At 36.3% G+C, this 25,670-nt stretch overlaps 1 protein-coding gene across 1 annotated transcript; it reads right to left on the bottom strand.

Annotated features, from left to right (window-relative positions):
- Nucleotides 1-8,012: 8,012 nt before the first annotated feature.
- LOC131684546 (E3 ubiquitin-protein ligase TRIM45) lies at nucleotides 8,013-20,902 on the bottom strand. The gene is made up of 7 exons (XM_058967529.1): nucleotides 20,258-20,902; nucleotides 19,903-20,132; nucleotides 15,347-15,528; nucleotides 15,028-15,240; nucleotides 14,324-14,861; nucleotides 8,519-9,045; nucleotides 8,013-8,440 (listed from the first exon to the last, which is right to left on the bottom strand). Exons 1-7 carry the CDS (start codon nucleotides 20,884-20,886, stop codon nucleotides 8,189-8,191), a joined length of 2,571 nt encoding a protein of 856 aa, XP_058823512.1. The 5' UTR covers nucleotides 20,887-20,902; the 3' UTR covers nucleotides 8,013-8,188.
- Nucleotides 20,903-25,670: the final 4,768 nt, after the last annotated feature.

Below are 25,670 nucleotides of genomic sequence, written 5' to 3'. Positions count from 1 at the left end.
AGGAGTCGAGCCTAGACAGTGTTACTACGAATCACTCAAGTTTACCAACATTTCTCACGGCAAAGACAAACTTGTCCCTCTTTACCATGAGAACCGACAAAAAATTTTATACCTTTTGCCTCCATTTGCGCAAATTTTTGTGAATTCGATTCATATCATATTGGAGTTTGTCTTAGGTTCGCAAGACCAACACCATACTTCGGTGGCAACAGACGTTCTTAAAAATTATTAGCATTATATAAATTACTAGCTAATACCCTTAGCGCGTTGCTGCGACTTTCAGCGAAATAAGAGAAAAACGCAATTTGTTCCGAAGCGCCATCTGGCGGTCAGATAATCCCTAACCAATAGCACACAAACACGCTCCATAACAAATGCCTACTATGTATAAATTTTTATGGCAATCGGTTAAGCCGTTTGGGAGTCCATAAATCATATACATACAAACATTGACTTTTATATATATATATATATATATATATATATATATATATATATATATATATATATATATATATATATATATATATATATATATATATATATATATATATATATATATATATATATATATATATATATATATATATATATATATATATATATATGTATATATATATATATATATATATATATATATATATATATATATATATATATATATATATATATATATATATATATATATATATATATATATATATATATATATATATATATATATAGATTTGTAAACCATTCCGATGTTTGGGAATGTCTGACGGAATAAAACATTGGTGTTTGAATAAGTTGAGCCTGTTATTCCGTTTCACATTATAAAAAAAATTAAATAAAGGTATAGTCACTCACGTCCAAAATGAATTGTCTATTGTATAATTTTGCAAGCAAAAAAGTTGTTTATCGAAAAATAATATCTTAATAATAAAACATATTAAAATAAATGCATTTATTTAATACATCACTCAATCACAAATGTATACATGCCATCTATCAATACTAATATTTTCTGCTCTTGAGACTGAAATCAGACCTCTTTGAGCTCTATGTAAAATTAGCAACACATTGCATATTACACATAGAAGGAATTCATGTTAAAATGCAGGAAAATATCCTTGTATTGTAAATACAAGGATAAATAAAAAGCATTCCATTTAACGCAAAAAATAACATTCGCTTCTAAACAGTTCGCATTTACAAAGCTTTTTCGACCTAATGACCTACTCGGCCAAATGGCGTTCGGTTAAACGGCATTCGGCATTTGTCGTTCGGCCAGTCTTCAGGGGGGCAGACACAATGATTTCATCGGTGTATAACTTCCTAAAAGGTAGCCTACGGGCAAATGGGTTTTCCTTCGTTTCGTAACAGAAATGTTATCCTATGAGTATAATTTACAACATAGTTACAATTTTTGCCCATAGTGAAGTTCTACGGGTTCAAAAATGGTAGAATAAAATCAAAATCAGTCATAACACTTTACAAAGTGTTCAGAGCTATTTGGTCTCCTCGGAAAAGTTGCGTGTTTTGTTATGACAAAAAATTCTTCCGAACATTATTAACGCAAAAAATAGCTATAAGTAAAAATAAGAATTTAAGGAGTTCATCTGAGAAGACGTCTTATAACTCGATAGCTCTGAGCGATAGAGATAGCATGTCTCCGGCAAAATTTATAAAAATGCTCTCCTCTACAAGTTTATTAAAGACGTTCAAGTGACGTTGGGGCAAAAGTTCAATTTTCTATAGCTTATTATGATCAACTTTCTTAAAAAATAATATTACCAAAAAATGGCGTTTTCAACACACACATATATTGTAAAATATGTACAATCGCTAATAGGGACAGTAGGGCATTGCAAATTTTTTTTTTGAATTCTCAAAGGCCCTCCTCTCATATTGTGACTAATGTCAAAGTAAGCTCGCCCACTTCGCTTGCAATTTTTGAAATTAGTTCTACGGGAAAATATGGAGGAAAAATATATAAAATGCTATAACTTTTGAAGTAGCACTCGGAATTCCGGAATTACAATGCATACCTCTTTTTAAAGGAAATAACCTTAGTAGTTGGATGGAGAAACCTCTGATTCTCGAAAAATACAATAAAGTGGGGTGCTGGATCATTTCGTCCTCAAAATCCTCTATTCCTAATAATTTTTCTGCTGTACATTTTATTAAAATTGAGAGAAGAATAATAGAGATATATGCATGAGAAATGATTAAATTTTATATGCATGACAAAAGGCCCCATAACCCCAACTTCTCGTACTCAGACAAAGGTCAAAAAGATTCCATTCGATTTCTGAGATTTTTAACATTAGAAAAACTGCAAAATATGTACGATTTACATCACGAAGCAGACAAATTATTAAAAATAGGAGATTTTGGGGACAAAATGAACTAGTACTCAACTTTATCATAATTTTTGGGAAACTTTATCATAATTTTTTTCATTCAAATACTAAGGTTGTTTCCTTTAAAAAGAGGTATGAATTGTACATGAGTGCTACTTCAAAAGTTATAGCATTTAATATATTTTTCCTCCTTATTTTCTCATAGTGTCAATTTCAAGCGAAGTGGGCAGGGATCTAGAATTATCCAAATGATGTGAAATTTAGCTTCTGAGCTTACTTTAACATTTATCACAATATGAGAGGGGGGCTTTTGAGAATTCAAAATTAAATTGTTTTTTTCAATACCCTAAGGGATAGTTTTAACTCCAATGAATTAAGTACCTTAAAACGCTGTTTTGGACCATTGCACAGTTGCGGATTTCCCCAAAAACCAAAAGTAGAAAATTGCTTGGTAGCACTTTGTGTTCTAGTGCATATAATGTCCTACAAATCATTGTACGGGGCTTGAGCACTTTTTATCATTTTGACGAATTATAATTCCTTTGATAATGGATGGATTTGTATCATATTAGCACAGATTTATCGTTAACATGTATGTATTTTTTATGCCAAACATGTGTAAAATTAGCTCACAAATTCAAAAGTTGTCCATATAGCGTTTTATAATATTATATATGGACTAGGTGGGGGCTACTTTGCACACTGCCTGAGTTCGATATAAAATAAAAAAATAACCAATTTTATTTACTTTTAATGAAATGTCATTAATTCATACTGATATCAAAGGTCTTTTCAACAATAAAACATTACCCATTTGTCGCATTTTCTAAAATGAGGAATTTATTTTAATTTGACATTTATAACGTTGTTCGTCAAAGGAAAACAACTTCAATGGCTTGAGACTGTATATTGTTTTTCGGAAAGAAAAAAGAAAAATCATGAAAAATGGAGTTTTCCTTTTATCTCTAGTATGTCAGAATTGGTTTTAGGAGCATTTAAAGAATTTTTGTTTATCAATTATAAGAATAGTCACATATTTGAGTGCTAAATTGGTGATGTAATTAGTACACAAGGTCACGTTCTCAAGTCATACACTTTTTAATTTAAGAATTCTGAAATTTAGATTCGAAACCAGTTTTTTCTCGGCCATCACATTATTACACAACCGCCTACTTTAGAAGTTCAATGCCTTCGAAGAAATTTTATAATATAATACAGAGCATCTCATGAAAAAATAATTTTAGTGAAACAACTTTTTTAAGACACAAAAATAGAAACAAACGGAGAACGCCAATTTTCATGATGTCTTTTCTTCTTTCTGAAAAATAATATGTTGTCTCAGCACACTCCGGAGTTTCTGTGTTATCGAGCAATTTCATTTTACAAGCCTCCAACCGCGTTTATCGTCCCTTGAAGTGCATTGTTTGTTTTGGTAAACAGTGTTAAAAAAATAACAAAAGACATATGCAACATGATTAAAAGATGTGACTCTACAAATGTTTTTTTATTTTGATTATAAAGGCTTTAACCTTAGAGTCATACGCCTCTTTTCGGGCTAGAGAAATCTCATTTGGAAAAATTTCTAACCCTATGTGCGGGGTTGGGAATCGAACCCAGGTGAGCTGCGTACAAGGCAATCGATGTACCATTGCCCGTCCCCGCTCTACAAATGTCAAAAGTATAATAAAACTAATAAAAGCGCGTCTGTTAAAAAAATGAAAAACTAAAGTGTGAAAATTAGCCCCACGTATCCAAAGTAGCCCCGCACGGTTTTGTGGCAGACGGTTTCCACACGTCTTTGTTAAATTATTGAAATACTTTTTTGTCCACGTGTATCCACTATGTTTCAAGGCAATTTGTGTTCCCCGTAGGATTCTCCATTTGTAACATTTTACAAATCTTACACGAATTTGCTCATTTTTATATATTCTTTGGTTAAGTAGACATGGAGGCGAATTTTAAAGCTTTCAGATGAAAATTTGGACTCGTATGCTTAATTACTGTAACACTTGTGGTTGTCATAGCGAGAAGCACAATACACCATTTTCAACAAGAAGAATTTTTTATTTTGAAGTGAAAATTTCATCGAGATTCATGGGACAGAGGTATTTACCTTGCCTAGGTTATAGCGCCTTTACTCGCTCTCGAAGGTGATGAGACGACATGGTAAGGCACAAATCTTCGAATAACAAGGAAAACGTACCAATCGAGCCAATATATTCTGTTTCGAGTTCCTGATGTCAATGCTATGCTAGGTCCAGTTGTCTGTTAGAAATATTTTTGCGGTTATAGGACAACAATGTGATTATATTCCATTAATATGCGCTTTTTGCATAACACAGCGTAATGTTAAAAAGGGTTATTTTTCTTCTTTATAAAAATAATCAAAAATAGGAAACCGGTTGAAAAATAACATCGCAGCTATTTTTTAGCGTCAAAAGTTCTAAGTTTATTTAGCTATAAATCAAAATTTTGTGGACCCACCTATATCAAATTAGACAAAGGGTGTTTTGTGTAGCATTTGACCAAACCTGCAACCTTTATTAGATTATTTGCAAAGCACATGAGTTTTTTAATTCAGACCAACTGAACATATGAAATGATTGTTATAGAATAAGCTCGACGTTATTTCAGCTTGGAATAAGAATTCTATTGATACACCGGTAGTGTATTGGGTCATTCAGGGTCAGTTTTAGAGGAATTGTTCATCTAGGGCCAAGTTTTTGCATTAATTCAACTACCCCTTGGGCCATGCGAGCAACCCCCGTTTTGACAAATTGGTAAAACCTTTGATAATATCTTTGGTTCTATTAACTCTAAAATAAAAACGCAAGTTCCGGTTTGAAGGAAATTGTTCAAGGGGTCTAGAAAAATATTAATTTTTAGCTGAAGTGCTGCCAACTATGCGATTTTCCCAGATAAAAAATTGAAGTTCATTTTTCTCGCAATACACATATTTTAATTTTGGAAATCTTAATTACATCGTGTTTCCCAGACATTTTTACTTAAAATCACTTATAACATCAATATAATTTGAGCGTATCCTGTGATATACCGTTTTGAAGCAAAAAAAAAAAACAATTTCTCATATAAAATCGCAAGCAAACAACGACAAAATTCCAATTTAAGTATACTGAGTTCAAACATAATTGACCGTGAAGTACACGAAAAATGACGAAAAACTACATTTTTGTGGTGCCTCTTGATTGATGTTCATGATCGGTTTTTATGACCATTTGAAGCTTACTCAATATATGTCGATGAAAATGAAATTTTATATGGTAAAATGCAAGTTTTTTTCCTTCAAAACGATGTATCTCGGGATTGCCTCAAATTATACTCAGTTTAGAGGTGTTTTTATGTAAAAACGTCGGAGGAACGCGATCAAATTAGAATTTTCAAAATTAAAATATATGTATCGCGAGAAAAATGAAATTTTAATTTTCATTTGGAGAAATAGCATAGTTGACTGCTGCTAAAAACCAATATTTTCGTCTAGACTCCTTGAACAGTGTCCTTTTTAAAACATTTTGCAGTTTCATTTTAGAGTAAATAGAACCCGAGATATATTGAAAAAAAATCAAGGGTTTGAGCAATTTGTCAAAACGGGGGGTGCTTCTATGAACCGAGGGGTGATTCAATTGACACAAAAATGAGATTATATTGGCCCTAGATGAATAATTACTCCAAAATTGGTTCAAATCTGTGAAGGTCGATTTCAAGTTTCCATCTATTCTAATCACTGCGCGGAATGACCCATTTGCATTACTCATTGCATCCTTATAGATACTATGCAAAACAGTACTAATTTCCATACAAATTTCAAAGGCAATCGAAGATGTCGGGTCATAATCAACTGATCTAAAATTTTGCACAGTTATTTAGGACCCCAAATAGAGCCAAAAAAATTTGTTCTCGCTTGATGTAGAAAATATAAGAAAATACAACAAAGCCCCACCCTAATAGACACCCAACAAAGACGATATAAACTACAAACATATCCGTCGTATTAGATATATTATTTGGCACATTCAGTCTGTTCAATCAATCCAACTGCACTAGACAAGAAAAGAGTTGCAGTAACTTCGAACAGCGATAGACGTAAAGCTTTCTCCGAAGCGTTGAGCTTTCATCTTCGGCTCTGGGTATAGTGAATGCGCATGATCGAATATGTATACATAACTATAAGTAGTACATTCGCCGTGCAGGAATAGTAACCGGTGACCGTGCAAAGTTTATGCTGCCATGCCCTTCCATGCTGAGTGAATGATTGTGCAGTCACACTACATACTTATGAGTACGATTTCTTCACGCGTCTACCGAAGCAATCCAGAAACCGAGTAATATTTTCAGTTATTGCTTCCATAAGAAGAAATGATTGAAACGAAAAATGAGTCTTATTTATATTATATTGCATAGTTATACTTGATTCAAATTTATGATGATGTCTTTGTTCAGTGATATTTCATTCAGGTTACAGAAATAAAAGCTCTTCTGTAATACCTGCAAGCATGCTTGTGATCCACTTGAGATGAAGGTATTTGACTAGAAACGTGTTTGCTGCGAAAAAAACGTACAAGAAAACATCGGGATAAACGAGGACGTTTTCAGTTTCCTATGGCCTTCTCTCTAAATCCGACACGTAGCATGAAACGCTTGCATCCTACGTGAAAAAATAACGAAATAAAAAGGTTAGAAATGATGTTGATGTTTCTAACACAACACAGATAAACAGACGCTTGAAATATATTCTCCACTTTTGGATCATTCGCATCTCCACATAAACATGAGCGCTGTCTACACTACCTTCGGTATTCCTGACCCTGACAAACACCAAGAACTTTAATCCAACATTTTAATATTACTTATTAGCAGAGTTGTGGATGACGTTTCTGTACACTATAGCTAGATCAGGCGTTCATGTGCATACTTACAAAAGGACGAATTTTATTTCTTTTTTATTCAGTTTGTTTATTCAACACGTCAGGTTGTGACTCTGATGTCAGTTTGGTTTTGCTTACGGAGAGAGTCATTCATGAATGTTCATATTCCAACAATACCGAGCTCTGTTTGCCTACACGTAGGTAGTTATGCGTGCAATGCGACCGTAATGAGCATCCAAATAAAGCCCACGGAAAACATATCAAAGCACCTAACAAGCAAATTCAGTTCGTTTTACATTTTCAAAAAAAAAAAAAGATTATGCAATTTTCCACTCCGACAGGATTAGTTCTAGTTTCACTAAATCTGAGCATCGAAACTGCAGTCGTGTAATAGAGATGCAAACATGCAAGAGTGAATGCAACCCAGTTGTATAGAAACAATCCAATAAATCATACAGAGATTGTCCCTTCCGGTGAAAGCTCTGCGCTGGTGAAACAATCCCCGTAATTGAATGTGTTGATTAATTCAGCGAAATCAGTTCGGACGTTTGACCGGTGTTTCATCGGAATCACCGGTTAGCCGCCCTAGCTAGATTTAAATAGTGGATATTTCAAATTTAATTTGTGCTGTTTTCGTAATAAATTAATCCGGATTGGTACACTATAAATGGAAAGTAAGGCAAACAATCACACCATTTATCCCGCATGAAACCGATTTTTTTATTTTGTTTCGTAACGTATGCAAGTTATATAGAAATTTTACTTTTGAGGGTATTAAACCGATTATTTTATTTTTCACATCAGTTACAGATATTATCAAACAATAACATTAAAGGTTTCACTTTCAAATCTACTGTGATATGCACCACCTCATCTGTGAGATTAAAGAAAACATCCAATCAAATAATATCTCTGTTCCTAGCTTCCATACAAAAAACAAAAATCGACACGACACATGCTTCAACCAACTTTACTGCTCTTTACGTTCGCAGCCTCGCAATCGGAATACTCCTTGAAATTGGCACAGCAAGACCAGTGCCGCTGGCCGGGATGTCCTTCGTGACCGTGTCCGCAGCCTCGATACCCACCAGGCATAACACTACCGCACGCACAAGTGCTCAGCTTCGATCCGTTACTGGAGCAGAACGAGCAACAGTGATACACACCATAGTGTGCTCGTAAGTTATGAATTCGCAGCACATACGGACAGCCCTACATGTAGACAAAGAAAAAGAAACACATGAGCACCATAAAACCGCACTTTTTACAACATCCGGCAGTATCCTTTACCTCAATAACTTTCCCATCAACGAAAATCATCAGATTCATAACACCTGCCCGTTCCGGCACAAACGAGAGCCGGTAGGATCCGTCTCTTTTGTCAACGATGCTGAGCGAGATGACCCGGCTTTCATCGCCCCGGTAGCGCAGATCAGTGTGTACCGTAATCCCGCCGTGATTCATCGATTTACCCTCGTAATCCCTGGTGACGAGCGATAGTTCAACTTTTTTGTGTACCTTGAGGCACGTAAGACCGACGCAATTCTCCAGCGTGCACTTTCTTGGATCCGCCTTCTGGGTCGTTACCACCCCGTACAGGGCAATCCGGTTCTGCACTTTCGCACACGGTGCTACTTCATCTGGCAAAAATTCCAACGTATCCGTCACTTTGAAGTCGAGCGTTCGGTTCGATTTGATACAATGCTGCAAGCGTTTCAGCAGAATACTGACGAACACTAAATTTTCCACCTCATTTCCCTCGTTGATTATCTCCTCGGCGAAATCAATCGCCGTACGTGCGTTCTGCGAGCGTTGCTCTGCAACGGTTGTGGGCGCAGGGGCAGATAAAGAAGTAAAGATTATTATCGGTCAATATTTGGCAGTGCAGTTAGAATGCGACAATGATAAAATTGGATTGAAATTCATAATAAATAAAACTACTATATCTAATGATTTGCATTTCCGCTGATCAAAAGCTTGTTTTAATCCACCTAGTAGTGCAATTGTGTCTCTCATTTCTCCAAACTATGATTCCATGGCTATGTTCAATATAATTGTGTCTTTTAGATTCTAAGAACACTTTTATAAAGTGGCTTGCCATCCACGAACTTGATGAGCTATGTGTCGACGCAGAAACACTTGTATACCATGTATATGTATGTGGGGGACTAAAACCACGCAAGCAAGTCTTTGATAAAGAATGTTCATGTTTTCATGCCAAAATCGACAAATTCGCCGACTATTACCGCGAAGTATTTCTTTGCAGTAGCGTTAGTGGTGCGCATGATATCTACGCATCCGATGAACCAATTTATGGATTTTTAAACAGTTCTCTCTTGTTTGCAAATAGACATTAGTTACGGAAATTGGGCTAGTTTCTTTAAAAAATCGATTAGTTTAAGTTACAAAAATTAGAATGGTTTGTGAAGATATCGTGCTTAACGCAATGTGTTATACTGGATTTGTAATATCAATTTCATTATATGAATTAAACATACAATTTTGTATTTCGGGATATATAAATCTATATGAAAAGAAGTACAGAACGCCGTATTTGTCCAATATCCTGCGCATCCAAACTCTTTCAATGTCGCTATCAAGGATGTAGTATTTTTGAATTGCCAGTTGATGCGTTCAGGATATCGTCTCAATCGTAATCGTGATTATCAGAATTTATATTATCCAAGGTTGATCCAAGAAAATCATTCAAAAGAAGTTGATATTGTATAAATTGAATGACGATTTATCAAATGTTTCAAAGGCCAGATATACATGCAATCAATCAAGTTTGAAAACTTTTAAATTTTTTTTATTTTCAAAGAAATAAGCCATTTTTATGTATTCCCGGGAATTTTTTTATTTATCCCGAGAAGCTAAAAACCGTCGGGAAATGGAAGCTCTAGACATACCGTAGATTGCAGAACTTTTTTGATATTCGTTAGATTTTCCAAATTAACGCGAAATGCTTCGTTGAAATGTTTAGTCAACTGTGAGTTTCCTGAAAATTACTTGAGATTCGTAATTAGGGCATCGCAAAAATTTTTTTTTTGAATTCTCAAAGACCCCCCCTCTCATATTGTGGCAAATGTCAAAGTAAGCTCAGATGCCAAATTTCACATCATTTGGACAATTCTAGACCCCCGCCCACTTCGGTTGAAATTTTTGAAATTGGTGCTATGGGAAAATGTGGAGGAAAAATATATTAAATACTATAACTTTTGAAGTAGCAATTAGAAAATTACAATTTATACCTCTTTTCAAAGGAAATAACCTTAGTATTGGAATGAAGGTATTCCTGTTCCTAGAAAAATACGGGATTGTGGGGTACTGGGTCATTTTGGCCCCAAAATCCCCTATTTTTTAAATTTTTCTGCTCCGTGGTGCAAACCATACATATTTTGCAGTTTTTCTAATGTAAAAAAATCTCAGAAATCGAACGGAACCTTTTAGACCTTTGTCCGAATACGAGAAGTTGGGGTTATAGGGCCTTTGTCATTTATATTAAATTTTATCATTTCCTCGTGCATATATCTCTATTAATCTTCATTCAATTTTAATAAATTGTGCCTTGTTGAACGTGGAAAATTCTTAGAAATACAACAAAAATAGATTCGTTTGCGTTAACCATACAGTCTAACGCTTGTATGGTTTTCTTCATACATGATAGATGTTTGGAATACTCTGAGAATTCTACTACCTATGGAACTTTTATGAAACTTGTTCCATTTTCTAGACTTTACAAAAAAATGTTTGCTGGTAAGAGTACGTACCAAAGTGGCGAAACATACATACTAACGAGATATACCTGTATTACAATGATAATAAAATTTTGTGTAACATTTGAATTTTGCATTGCAAAAATCTTGAAAATGAAATGAAAAATGAAAAAAACTAATGTTTAAGGCACTTTCTCAAGTAATAAACTTTATCTCGAAGAGATAGAAAGTAAGAAATTTCGACAGTATCGCTTGATGAAGATTTATCCACAATTTTGTGGAACAATTCATTCATTTTTTGGGTTTAAACGTAAGTGCCAATACCTTATTGCTTATTTTTTAGTGGTATCCAACAACGAAAACGGATCGAAATGGTGAGTTGCTATGACTATGAACAGATTGAAACCCTAATGCTATCCTTGGGCTATGATATGGAGTGAAGTAAAGTGTCTGGCCATATTGTTATACTTAAACTAAATTTTTCAACAATGAAAATATTCTCTGTGTTTTTGTGAATTTTAACCATGATCAAAGGTAGACGGCAGCAGTGTTACACACGAAGCCATAAACTAAGATAATAAAACTACAAATGGGAAGCCCTATGGGGTTGCACGAACTGTTGACGTAGGGCTATACTACTTAATGTAAAATATTTATTTTCTTGGTAAATTTAGAGTTAATAAAACAAATATATTTCTTACGTATAGTTTAAGCACAACCAATCAACATCGAATGTTACATATTGAACCAAACCTTCTTGGTTATCAGGTGATCGAATCCGATTAAACTTATTTGAGAAGATCTGACGAAACAAGACAGAAAACCTTGTTCGAACTAATATGTGGAACTAAATCTTTATAGTACAAGATCAGCTTTTAAAAATTGTAAAAACTTTTCGATTGTGTGTGGTAAAAACCCCGGACCGGTGAAGAAAAATCAAATTTTAGGCAACATAATCACATTTTATGTATAGACCAAGTTTCTAGGTATATTTTGCCATTATTGTAATTTTCCTAAAGTACACATACAAATGTAGCGAATGCAGTGATCTTGATCATATATCGAAACTATAAATATACAAGAATCGAAAATAATTTTATATATGGACTTAGATGTGTTTTTGCAACGGTTTTTTGAGTGGCAGTGTATTCATTCATAAATAGGCTTTGCAGTATGTACATATTATCAGAATCGAAATAGAATATGCTGAGTGGAAATGAATCACATGAAGGGGAAATGAATCAAAGAATTGATCGAACGTAAATAATAAATTTTCGTTGTGCTTTCCATCGATCCGCGTAAATTTGTTGCTAAGAAATTTTTCGTCTTTGCGCAACAAAAGCAAAAATTGCTATTCTGGTTGCAGTTGAAAACTGGAAAATCCGACCAGCAACAATCATTTTTTCTCTTGCTTAGTGCCAATCCATAATGTCGTAAGTAGTGATTATATTTTTAGAACCAGAGGAAATACGGATGTCGCTGGCTGGATTTTCCAGTTTTCAACTGCAACCAGAAAAAGAATCTGTGATCAAAAATTGTGAAAAAAAAATCTGTGACATTACAGAAAAATCTATGAATATGGTAGCTCTGCTAGCTAATTAAGCACGATACATCAGGCTTCTATCACCGGTACGGAATGTCAAGATTAGTTACATGCAGTCAAATGGAGGCATTCACACACAACATCAACGGCACGGAACGTTTTGACGTACGGCACGTGAGAACGGGCACAAGAGAAACTCATTCAACTTATCCTGACGGAACGGTGACGTTCCGTTAACATTGACGGAAGCTGATGTACCATCTGAAGCGTCCTTTAGATATAACTACATTCGCCTCAAACATTGACCTCAAGCGCAAAAAGGAAAATGAGTCAATGCTGATGATGGTGGGTAGAGCGAAAGAGAGAAATAGTACCACGACACTATGTTAACCGTGTTTGCAAATGGAGCTCGAATGTATATGCGATTTTGTGTACGAATATTATGTGTTGTACATAAAAGTGTGCTGGAAACGAGCAGAAGAAAACATAGTGCTTGAACGGACAAGCTCAGTCGCGTTCAACGACGGCACTGAGTAGCGTACCTTCACAGCCAGGATTCCTAACTCAGCTACACTGCCTATGACAACACACAGATCAGTGATCTGCTCCGTCTGCCGTTCAACAGGCAACTGAGCTTGTCCGACCAAATCAGTTCTCTAAATAGTCGATGATGACGTCATTCATAGAAGCGTAGCGCACTAGGTACACAAACCTGTCGTGACGGACTTGGGAAGCGCTATCTTCTGCGTGTAAATGCACGATATTTTGACTAGGTTGTACATTATTTCAATTTTTAATGCCATGATATCAAAAATCTTTGGATTTATCTATAGGAATCTATTTTTAGAAGTATTTCGGGGCGATATGCGCAAAAAATTTGAAAATTTATCGTGAGATTGCTGCATTATATGCGTTTAGAATTGGACCACTTTCGTTTTATACCATTATTGTAGAATTTGCAAAGTGCAAGTGCAAAGACGTAGTCCTACGTCAAAAATCAAACACAGTGTAATCGTCAAATCGAATAAAATGCACCTTTACTCGTAATTAAACAATGACTAGGCTTCGAAATTTTTCAAAGAAAGCTTTTTATTGATGTTTCATCGATTCTTCATGAAATTGTGTGAAAATTTTGTTGTTTTGTGATACATATTTTTACCATTTTTTTGTTAACCATTTTTGTTAACGAACAAAAACACCATTTTGAAATGAGTTTTTTTCTATCCAAAGCATCCAAACATGAGGGCCGCATGTCTCGCAAAGATCGCTCCAAATATATAAGAATAGCAAAAGCGGATATAAACTTCAAGCGTAAAAATCCTACAACAGAAGAATCGGTTGAAAAAATTCTCAACCGAAAATTCGACAAGGATAAGCCTCCAGTATCAAAACTGGGTAATAAATAATTGTTCGCAGAAAAATCTGAATAAAGCTGCTTTCAACATTAAAAGTCTGTTTAACAAAACTACTTTGTAAGAAACGGAGATATTTTGTTCCTGTCCGATTTTCACGCTTGAAGTTTAGATCCGCTTTTGCTATTCTAATATATTTGAAGCAATATATACGAAACACGTTCTGTTCTTATGACATTAATGTTCGACCCGTTCATTTTTTAAATATCCTGAATTCGGAAAATCATTAACCCTATCCTAGAACTTATTTAGCGTAGATACAAAAATCACACAAACCTCCTTCTTGTCTTGTTTACAATTTTAATCTGTAGATGTCGCAGCAGATGACCGAGCTTTACAGTAATATGCCAATAAATCTAACACGGAATGACCTTTATATTACACAATATGTGCCTACGCAAATGTATCCTCCTCCAAAACTTACCCAATTCCGCCTGCTGCGCGATAATCATCTCGAGCTTTGCCTCCCGCACGTCATCAATCTGTTTCAGCAAACTCTTCCGATGCTCGTCCAAGGCTTCGGCGTACTCGTCAATGAACGCCTCGACGTCTTGCTGTACGGCTTCACACTTGTTGTTGATCCGTACCGACATATCGTTAAGCCGTCCGATAGACTGCCTGGCGTAGTCCTCCATCGGTTTGGTTTGCTCGATGGCGTTTCTCACAAACCTGTCGTAGATTTTGCAAGCTTTCAACGCGGACGTATATTTATGGTCCTGATGAACGTGCGCTGCACACTCATTGCATACAACTTGATGGCAAGTGGTGCAGAATAATGTTAATTGATGCTCAGGATGCATCGGGCACTTGATCGAGCGTGCCTCCGGGTCGGTGCGGCGGGATTTTTTCAGCAGCTCAGCGACCGTGCGGACGATGTGAGTGGACGTGTTGCGCTGTCTCTGGTGGGCCTCCTTGCAAAAGTTGCACAGTTTCAGTGAACAAGTCGAACAGGACGATGTCGCCTATAGCCAGGAAAACAGTACATACATATACATTCAGACAGAGTCACATATGCCCAATTGGTGATAGCAGAAGGGGAAAGTTTTTTTTTCAAATGTGTGATTAATTCACTCTTTAACTTGTGCTAGAAGAAAAACAAATATATACGGAGGACATCACAGCGCTTACCGTTACATCGTCGGTGCACAGTTCACATAAAATGTTTGGTGGGGGATCGCAGGCCGAAACGATGTCATCAATTTTACGAGCCATTACAAAGTGTGGTGGAAGACGACTCGCTCCTCCCAGGGGAATATCCGTAGCAAAGCCACAGTTGGGACAGATCAGGAGTCTGTCCTTGTCACTGTTCATCAATTTAGTTCTAGATGATCCTTTCCTAACCTGAAAATAAAATAACAGCTATGGAATCCGAGAAAATCTATTCGTAAAGATTCCGACTGTGAAATTGCCATAATCAACGTTACCAACTTCGGTCAGCAGCTCCTACCTTCTCCTTCGACGGTGATTTCAAACAATTTTTTTCCTTGAAACTTTGGAAGGATGCTCTAATCTGATCGAAACGTGATTCCCCGCTGAAAGTTTCATGATTAGCAACACTTCTAATGGCACGTGTGGACTCGTGTGCTGCTGCCGATGGGAGTTTCTCATTTTGTCCATTTTCATCGCCGGCTAACAAAGCAGAACGAGGAATGCCACGTATAGCACCGATTTCGGAACGGGAAGGAAAGAATCGAAAAGAAAACGGATTTAGTAAGAGGAAATGAAGAATTAAAGAAAAACCAGCTAGCCTCGCCATCAGTTAGTTGGCAATAGAGCACCACTCTTTACCGGTAACCACGAACCCACGACAATAGCAAAACATCGGAACGTAGCGGAACTGCATCGTACCAGTCCAGTGAAAGGGCCCGATGAGTTAATCCGTAAATCGAAACGGAGTGCACATAAGAAGCCAATAAAAGTAATCACCCGGTTTCTCGGTAAGCACGTGTTTTACCCGTGGAACCGTAAATCTGAAAACATCAGGGTGAATGTGTACAAAACGCCCCATCGGAGTAATAATCCGTATCACTGTTTTAATGAATCCAATTATTATTGAGAACATAAAATCGATTGATACCGGTTTAAGAAACTGCTATGCGATATGCATCATGAGGGCTTTTGGAAAATTGTGGGAATTGGAACTTGCAACTAATCTCTCAGTCGAGGTCCCATAGTTGTCAAATTATCATGAGCTCTTTTTTGAAAAAATGTTCCAAAATATGAATTGGGGACAAGGTATCGAATGGGAAGCGAAGTTTAATTAGTAGCACGAAAAGTAGCACCACTTCTAATAAAATTAAGTTGGCGATTAACTCTCCTAAAAGTAATAATAACTTCTTGAGTAGAAAGATTTCTCCATGAGGGATTCCATGAGAAACCGGCCGACCGCAAAATATGACCATCGTAGATTCGAACGAAACTTTGCAGGTGTGTTCGGTGTATGAACCTCCATGATATTCTCTGGCAATTGGAATATTTTGGTACAAGAGCAATTTTTCAAAAGGGCGTAAACATTTCTACGTGTATAAATTTCAAATTTTTTTGTTCGTTCACTGTATTTTATACAGCAAAACTATCTGAGAACGAGTTACAGGGTATAAATACTTCTATCCAAAAAAATATACACTGAAAAAAATGTTGTGTCATTTTTCAACAAAACAAAAATTTATGTTAAAAATTTAAATCGCGAAAAACCCATTTTTTAAATTTTTCTATTTTGTCTACGAAAACCTAAAGAGAAAGGAAACATTTTGAATGTGATTGCATGATGGAGAACTTATCGGTAAAAAAGTTTTTCTAACAATAACTTCATACATGTTTTAAAATTTCATACTAATTGACATACAAAATTGTAATTTTTTCACAGAATATAATTCTAAGAATCATTTAAAATCAAAATGCATTTAACAAAAATCTTCCAAAATCCGATAGTTTTCGAGATATTTGGAATTTTGCTCCATCAAAAAAAAATAATTCCTGTAATTATGCTCTCTGCTCAAAAGGCCCATACACTTTCCTACAACTTTTCCTTTGACATCAAAACGATATTGTAAACCATTTGAAAGCTACATGAAAGTAACCAAACTATTATTTAACCATAGGGTCTGATGATTAAACTATATAGTTGAATCATATTTTGGTTGCTTTCATGTAACTTTCAAAAGATTTACAATATCGCCTTGATGTCAAAGAAAAAGTTGCAGGAAAGTTTATGGGCCTTTTTAAAAACCTATTATTGTTGATGGAGAAACGCGAATAACTTATGAAAAAGTCGTAATAAATCAAAATAATTGTGTTGTTTAAACAAAAGTTAAAATATTTCGAGAACTACCACATTTCAGAAATTTTTTGTTATGAGCATTTCGATTTAAAATGGCATATAGAACCATATTCAAAAAGAAAATTGTATTTTTGACTGCAAATAGTATAAATTATAAAAATATGTCAAAAGTTGTTGTTAGGAAAACTTTTTTATTGAAAGCTTCTCCATGATCCAAATACACTGAAAAAGTGGCATTTACGTTTTCAAAACGATAAACATTAGATTTTTGAGATTTTATGATGGGGTAATGCGAATAACTTTTAAAAAGAGCATAATTACAGGAATTAATTGTTTTTGATGGAACAAAATTCCAAATATCTCGAAAACTATCGGATTTTGGAAGATTTTTGTTAAATGCATTTTGATTTTAAATTATGCTTACAATTATATTCTGTAATAAAATTACAGTTTTGAATGTCAATTAGTAGGAAATGTAAAAACATGTTTGAAGTTATTGTAAGAAAAACTTTTTTACCGATTTTTTCTCCATCATGCAATCACCTTCAAAATGTTTCCTTTCTCTTTAGGTTTTTGTTGACAAAATATAAAATTTTTTAAAAAATGGGTTTTTTCGCAAATTAATTTAACAGAAATTTTTATTTTGTTGAAAAATGACACAACATTTTTTTCAGTATATATTTTTTTCGGACAGAAGTATTCATTCCCTGTAACTCGTTCGCAGATAGTTTTGCTGTATAAAATACGGTAATCGAACAAAAAAAAATTAAATTCATACACGTGGGAACGTTTACGCCCTTTTGAAAAGTTGCTCTTGAGTCAAAATAATCTTATTACCTGTGGAAAATGTTTAGTCTTCCATGCCGGTGAAATGTGTAAAGTTTCATCGGAATCTAAGATGGTCGGTCACGATTTTAAAGATTTTCGGACGGATCTTCGTGGAATTCTTCACTTCTACTAACCAAAAAATATTAATTTTATCGTTGACGTAATAGCTAACATGAAACAATTTAACAAACCATAATTCACGAAATGACGAAACATAACCGTATTACGCTTAATTTTACATGAAACAAATAAATTACATGCGCAATGATATAAAATTGCACTTAGTAGAGTCAAAATTTCTCAAGTGGGCTACCCAAATTTGGTTATACGAAAATTTAGATGGAAGATCTAATTTGTTAATAGTATATTTCAAAACCTAATCCACGGGGGTTCTTTTGATCATAATATTGACATTTGAAGTATTTAGCCTGATCATGGTGACGTAATTGAATGATTTAATCGAACTAAGCAGCAATAAAATTGTTCGTGATTTTTTCCGATTCGAAAAATTGACATTTGTATATTTTTTAAACAATTGTTTATGAAAAATTAAATAAAATGGTGTTCTGCAACTCTTTTTTGTTCGAAAAAATACCACATATACTACTTTTAGTACCTAAAAACATGCTGCCGAGAAAAAATGTCCCGCCATTTATAACACAGGCCACGGTCAAAGTCACCGCGTACGGATTTTGAACAGTATATTGAAGGCGTAATCACTAATCAGTTAGCTTTTCGGTATTCCATATATCTCGAGAACTATCGCATTTTAGAAGATATTTTTTAAATGCATTTTGATTTAAAATGATTCTTAGAATTTAACTATGTAATACAATTATAGTTTTGTATGCCAATTAGTATGAAATTAAAAAACATTTGTAAAGTTATTGTTAGAATAACTTTTTTACTAATGAGTTCTACATCATGCAATCACATTCAAAATGTTTCTTTTCTCTTTAGGTTTTCGTTGACAAAATAAAAAAATAAAAAAAAGGTTTTTCGCAATTTGAATTTTTATCATAAATTTTATCCTTTTTTTTCTCCGACGGCTCCGACAGCATAAGTCATTAAATTGACTTTACGCTTGTCCGTACATGCCGCAGACTCAGGTGATTCGCATTTAATACCAAAAGATCCTGACTCCTGCGCTGCAGAAGACAAAAAGCTAAGTAACCGGGAAACTCTAAGCTTGTTCATTGACCCTACTCCACGCTTTTCTAAACTTTCTTACTTCAAATCCTTGCTCTCCCTTGAGTACTATGGCTCTTAATATTTGAAAAATACTTCACCTTCCAGTCCCTTGCTAATTATATGTCGTTACAATATAAAAAAAAAACAAATTTTATTTTATGTGAAAAATGACACATTTTTTCAGTGTATATTTTTTCGTACATTTCCTGTAACTCGTCCTCAGATAGTTTTGATACAGCAATAGAACAAAAAAATGAAATTAATGCAACTACGCCCTTTTGAAAAATTGCTATTGCATCAAAATATTGCAATAAGCCGAACACAACTGCGAAGTTTCGTTCGAATCGACGATGGTCATATATTGTGCTCGGCCGGTTTCTTCCCTCACTTGTAGGAAATAAGTATCTCGCCTGGTATTCTTCATTTTGCAGTTAAAGTTATACGGAGATACAGTATAGCTAACCCAAAAAAACAAGCGTATGGTTGAAATCTTGTGATTACTTTTATAATTATGCCAATCGTCCATTATGCCTAACTTACTTATGCCAAACGTCGCGCAAACGTTTTGCTTAGTACAGAAGATTTTATCTAGCGTTGAAACTACAGTCATACTCTTAGGTTCCAAAATGAATTCGAAACCAAACCAACAAATTTCTCACGAAACTAGCAATAACAACCAGGGTTGAAGAGTAATAAGCCCATACTATCGTAGACCGTGGCGTCGGAATCCAAATCCAGGCTGCTGCTCTGCTCGTTTATGCGTCGCCAGAAATTGCTGCTTCCGCTGTGGCTAGATGCTTCCAGCTCAATCAGACATCGTTTGCAGAAATTATGCAGGCAGTCTAGCACACGAGGGTCGTTACACAACCGTTTGCAAATGCCGCAAATATACTTTGAAGGTAAAAAGTCGGTTGGGAATTGGTCAAATATGGTTCTGTAAAATTACATAACAAAACAAATGAATTTTCACTACGTTATGAACTACCCGAATTCGCACAGCTGACATTAATAGTCAACTATTAGAATTCAAGTAATAAAGATTCCTTCCGTAAAACCTACAGAATTTCATCAAACTTCATGTGAGATTTCCTATCTTGAGTATCGCTTTTATCCACGAAATCTCGCTCCTCACTGCATATTGGCATGAGAATTTTTTTCGGTATATCATACATTCCAGCTTGCTGTGGAACAGGCATTGGGTTCTCCAACACCAGCTGCTTCTCCAACTCGCTCTGCTGGCTACGTAGCGAGTTTCTTCTCAAGCTAGACTTTCTTGTGCCGTCCTTGCCCTCCAATGACATGCTTCCAACCGAGCTGGATTTTTTCGCCTCACAAACCACACTACAGCTTGTCGCATTTCCGAGCTGTTCCGGCGTCAAATTAAAAGTCAATTTCCCATTATTTCGTGAAAGTGCTTCCGCGTCCTTCGTTTCCTCCCTTATGATGCTGCCATGTCTAAGAATCACTACCGCTTCCACGTGTTCTTCCCGTAGTCTCACGTACCGGTTCGGATCACGGGAAGGCTCATAATCACTCTCTTCCGAATTGCTACGTCTGGACGAGTCCAACGCACTGATTTTCACTTTTTGCGGTTTATTGCTGTTCGAAATAGTCGAAGTTGGATTCATCGTGGAAACGTTAGGGCCGACCGCAATTTCGCTGCTAGAGCTGAATGCCATTTTTTGCATATACTCTACCACGATTGGAACAGTACTGAGCAGTTATTTTTCCCATTGTGCTAATTCGGTGGAGGGTTACTGTCCAGTAATTTAATTAGTTACGTCGCGGTTGTGATGTTGTGTCCTTCATTGTACTCTGTAGCAGTGACGAAGGGCGTCAAACATTAAAAGTACTAAGGCCACGCTAGGGTAATGTGACTATTTCTGCACTAGTAGTGCACTGAGTGACGAACTTTCCCTTTTAATACGCACATTCAATCAATTAAATGCCCATAAATTGAAATCTTTGCTTCGATCCAAGCAACCAGTATAATAACAATAACGGTCTTAAAATGGTGTTTGGGCACAACAAAAACATAAATCGAGTACAAATATTGTCACCGTATCATACATATGCGTTGATCGCATATGGCAAACATTTCTCTTACCAACGCACAGTGGTTCAAAACATGCTTTTGAGGAACTTTAATAGTAGAAGCTGAAAGTATCCGTATCCTGTAACTAAAACTCACACGAAAAATCTCTGATTTGGCAGGCCATATGCACTTGTGGAAACCCTTAGGAAGCATTTGTGACCAAAAACTCCATGAAATATGATATTTATAAAACTGAGTGTCTCCAAAACGACGTTTACTGTTATAAAGGCAGTACCATAAAATCAGTTGTTGTGGCTTAATTTGTCGAGCGTTTTACTCAAACTTGTTCTAAAGCTCAACGGACGTATATAAGCTGAAATAGATATATACTGAACTTCCGTAAAACTTTGGTTTGGTTAGCAATCAATCTAAAATGTCGCCATTAATAACGACTCACCCTTTTTAGTGGCTGTCCTACAAACTGTGCTACTTCCCCTTGCTATTGGAGATTTTCTTGGGTCATTGTCAGATACGTGATCGGAAGTTCCTAATTGCTTCTCACCCTTACAGGTTCCGAGTGTGAACCCATCGAGTTTTACAAATGAGCCCTGGTTTATGATACATGCCTTTGATTTTGAGGTACTGGATGCGGACTGCGGTCATTATGGCCTGAACGAATGTTTCTTAGCGGTGTCTAAACGTGGTTTTCTGCCATGTTCCATCTGAATACAATACTGGTAGTTGCGTACACCCAAAATCCGCCGGGTATGTTTCTATTACGTTTAGGTAAGATTCTATTGACTTTTCTGTAACAGACCACGCAATTGCGCATTGTAGTATTAAACCGATATTACCGCAAAGGTAGTAAACGGCGGAATGACGAATTTCGGTAGCTGTTCATATATGTGCATCACACAACCAAACACTTTTTGAGAACGTGTCAACCTCGGTTCTGTTCTTGTATTTACACACCTAGAAAAAATCGTGTCAATAAACTTTTCCTGACCATGACATATACGAGCATCAAAAATGACATAGTTTGATTTTAATTTTACATGTCGTTGAATTTTGCGAGTCACATAATTTTACTCCACATATGGCGTTTGTTTAAAATGTTGAAGGGTGTAATTTTATGGTACTGCGCGTAGAAAGTACATCTTTCGTGTAAAATTAAACAGAACACGGTTATATTTCGTCATTTCGTCAATTACGCTTTACTAGATTGTAACAAGTTTGGAATTACGTCAACGAAAAAATTCAGACTTAGTTGCGTTTCGGCTTCGCCTCATCAGAAACCGACACTAACTTATTGTCGGAATAGATTAGCGCCGGCTTGACGCAAATCCCTTAAAACTAAAACACACTCTGTGTTTCAAACGAACGACTGAAAGGTAAGTATGAAATAAGGACTGGTTTTACCAACAAATTTTCACCCTACTGAGAAATTCTGGTTTTTACCAAATTTTCCTCCTTAGGGTGAAATATAGCATAGTGAAAAAAATCAGATTTTTTTGGTGTGGAGAATAATGCGGTCGATTTCTACGATAGCATTAGTATCGAGTCAAACCAAACAGTATTCTGGCTGGAATCTTCCCTAAGATTGACAGAAACCAGCCGGAATCACGGATTTTTTAATGAGTAGGTTGGATATTTAAATAAAAAATTTAAGCTGTTTTCGGATCCGGCCTAGCTCCCGGATGCGGCACAACTCCCGATCCGCACCAGTTCCCAGATCAAGACCAGTTCCCAAATCCGTACCTCCCGGACCCGGACCAGCTTCTGGATCCGGACTAGTACCATATAGAAAATTGTCCTTTAAATGTGCAAAGAGTTGTCTATTTAATGATACTGCATCGTATTTTGCTTTTTCTCAGTATTAGCCGAAGCGATGCATTGAATTAACCTCATGATGGGCCAAAGTTCGTTTTAAACCTTTCTGGGAAGTGAAAAAGTCATTCAATTAGCTAGAGATTACTGAGTAGGGAAAGCTATGAATATTTATAGCCATAGTACTGACGTGAGAGCAAGGATGTAAAATATATAGAACGGAAAACTAGAAGTGATATGGTCATTAGAAACAGACTTAAAAACACTCAGGCAGGCAATTGGTGAGGGAACAAAAAACTGGCTCATTCAATGAGTTTCAACGTCCCAAATGCTTAGTGTGGAAGTTTAACGTGACTTAACTTTTTGTCGGTTCCGACAGCATAAAGTAACAAGTTACTTTACGCTTGTCCGGACATGCCGTAGACTCAGGTGATTCGCATTTCTAATGCCAAAAGATCTTGACTCCTACGGTAGAAGACAAAAAGTTAAGTCGCCGGTAAACTCTAAGCTTGCATATATGATCCTTCCACGCTTTTCTAAACTTTCTCCTTTCAACTCTTTGCTCTCCCTTGAGTACTATGGCTCTCAATATTGAAAAATATACTTCACCTTCCAGTCCCGTGTTAATTAAATGCCGTAACAACTGTTGACAAATTGACTCAATAGGTCGGTAACAAAAATGGTTAACAAAAATGGTAAAAATAGAATTTACCGTGATGGAATCTTTTTTCTTCTACTAGTAGGAGTCGAGCTTAGGCAGCATTACTACGAATCGCTCAAATCTACCAACATTTATCCTTGCAAAGACAAACTGGCCCTCTTTACCATGAGAACCGACAAAAGAGAAGTCACGTGAGATTTTCGTAGCGCCACGTCCAATAGATTCAGCAAATTCTTCTGGAAAATTCCTTTGAAGACACCAAGTCGCTGGTGTTCACAACACTAGTTCAAAGGTCAGGATTGTTTATTCGTTTTTATTACTAAATTTTATCAATGAGGTAAATGAATATAGATATATTAAAATTACTGTTTCTTTCGTATGATCTATTTACATCACCCAAACACCGTTAAAAAAGGCGAAAGTCGAAAGCGCTTAATCCGAGTAATAAGCGCACGGCACCCGAAATGTGAACGACGAGTGCTCAACCTGTCGAAAGCCATCATAGACAGCAAGATATTTTATGGAATTGAGCTAACCGGGAGAAATCCTGCCAGAATGAAAAAGGTTTTAGCACCGATCTACAACGGGGCAGTTAGGTCAGCCTCAAACGTACTTCCCAGCACCCCAGCGGAGGCGGCATGCGTGGGGACGGGTATGCTACCATTTTAGTGGATCGCCGCAATTGCAAGGTTGCGGAGAGCAATTTGTTTTCTCGAAAGAACATCTGGAAATGATGATTGCCTGATTCTAGAGATCGCCAAAGAAACATACAGCAATTTTACTGGAAGCACAATACCCCCTATTGCGAAGCAGCACCCGACCGCGTGCGTGATCGGATAACGAATTAAACATCGACACGAGCATGACTCGGAGAATCAAAGCAGGAGAATAACCGGACGTGGCCAGAATGGAATTCCTAGATCTAATTAATAGAAAATGTCGGAACTTCACTTGCATCTTTACGGACCGATCAAAGTCCGAGGAGGGAAGAGGAGTGAGCCCTCGCGATGGCCATAGCAGCGAAGCCCGAAAATATACGGGCGGTAATTTTTTCGGACTCCTCATCAATTCTCAAAGCCATTGAGACGGGGCAGTGAAAGCACCCTTTTGTCCAGCAAATCGAATGATTGTTGGACCTTTTCACCACCATATGCTGGATACCGGGACACTGTGGCATCCCCAGGGAACAGAGAAGCTGACCGACTTGCAACCCAGGGAATAAAGGTAAAAAAATGCCGACTAAAGAAGTGCCAGCAGCAAACATTATTAGTGAGTTCGGAAGGAAAACTATAGAAAGATTCACATCCCACTGGCAAGCAGAGCAAGGGCACTTGCAGAAAATAAAAGAAACACCAAAAAGATAGACGGACCGTGACAAGAGAATGGAGCAGAAGATTCTATCCGGACTTAGGATCGGACACACCAAGACGAACAACACCCACTACATATCACAGTGTCTAACCTGCACAACACGACTAATGGTCGAGCATTTAATCTCCGACTGCCGCGAGTTCGAGGAACTCCAGAACAGGCATCATGTATCAAGCTCCATCAAAGAGAGCCTGTCGAACGACCCGGTGCGAGAGAATAACATGATATGCTTCATTAAGAGCGCGAACCTCTTCGACAAAATATAACAGCTGGATTATGTGACAATATAAGACAAACCTTCAGAATTCCGTGATGAACCACAGCCAGATACCGCAACCTCAAGCAAATAGAAGTAGATTCGATCTGTGAAATACATGACACGTAAACTATATTTTTCTAACAGGCGAATGACCAAATCGGTTAAAGCCTGTAATTAGCTAAATAAATAAATAAAGCTTCTCAAAGTGTCGTTTGTGACGAATTCCACTTTTCCACACTTCAACATAAATCTTTTAATATAATCCGTGCTAGTATGAGGTCCCAAATCGTGTAGGCTGATTTCCGTCAGATCAAGGTCC

The sequence above is a fragment of the Topomyia yanbarensis genome, chromosome 2 (genome assembly GCF_030247195.1).
Source record: "Topomyia yanbarensis strain Yona2022 chromosome 2, ASM3024719v1, whole genome shotgun sequence".
In the NCBI taxonomy this organism is placed as follows: domain Eukaryota; kingdom Metazoa; phylum Arthropoda; class Insecta; order Diptera; family Culicidae; genus Topomyia; species Topomyia yanbarensis.
Note: the sequence above shows the minus strand (reverse complement) of the source record. Positions and strands in the feature narration are given on the sequence as shown.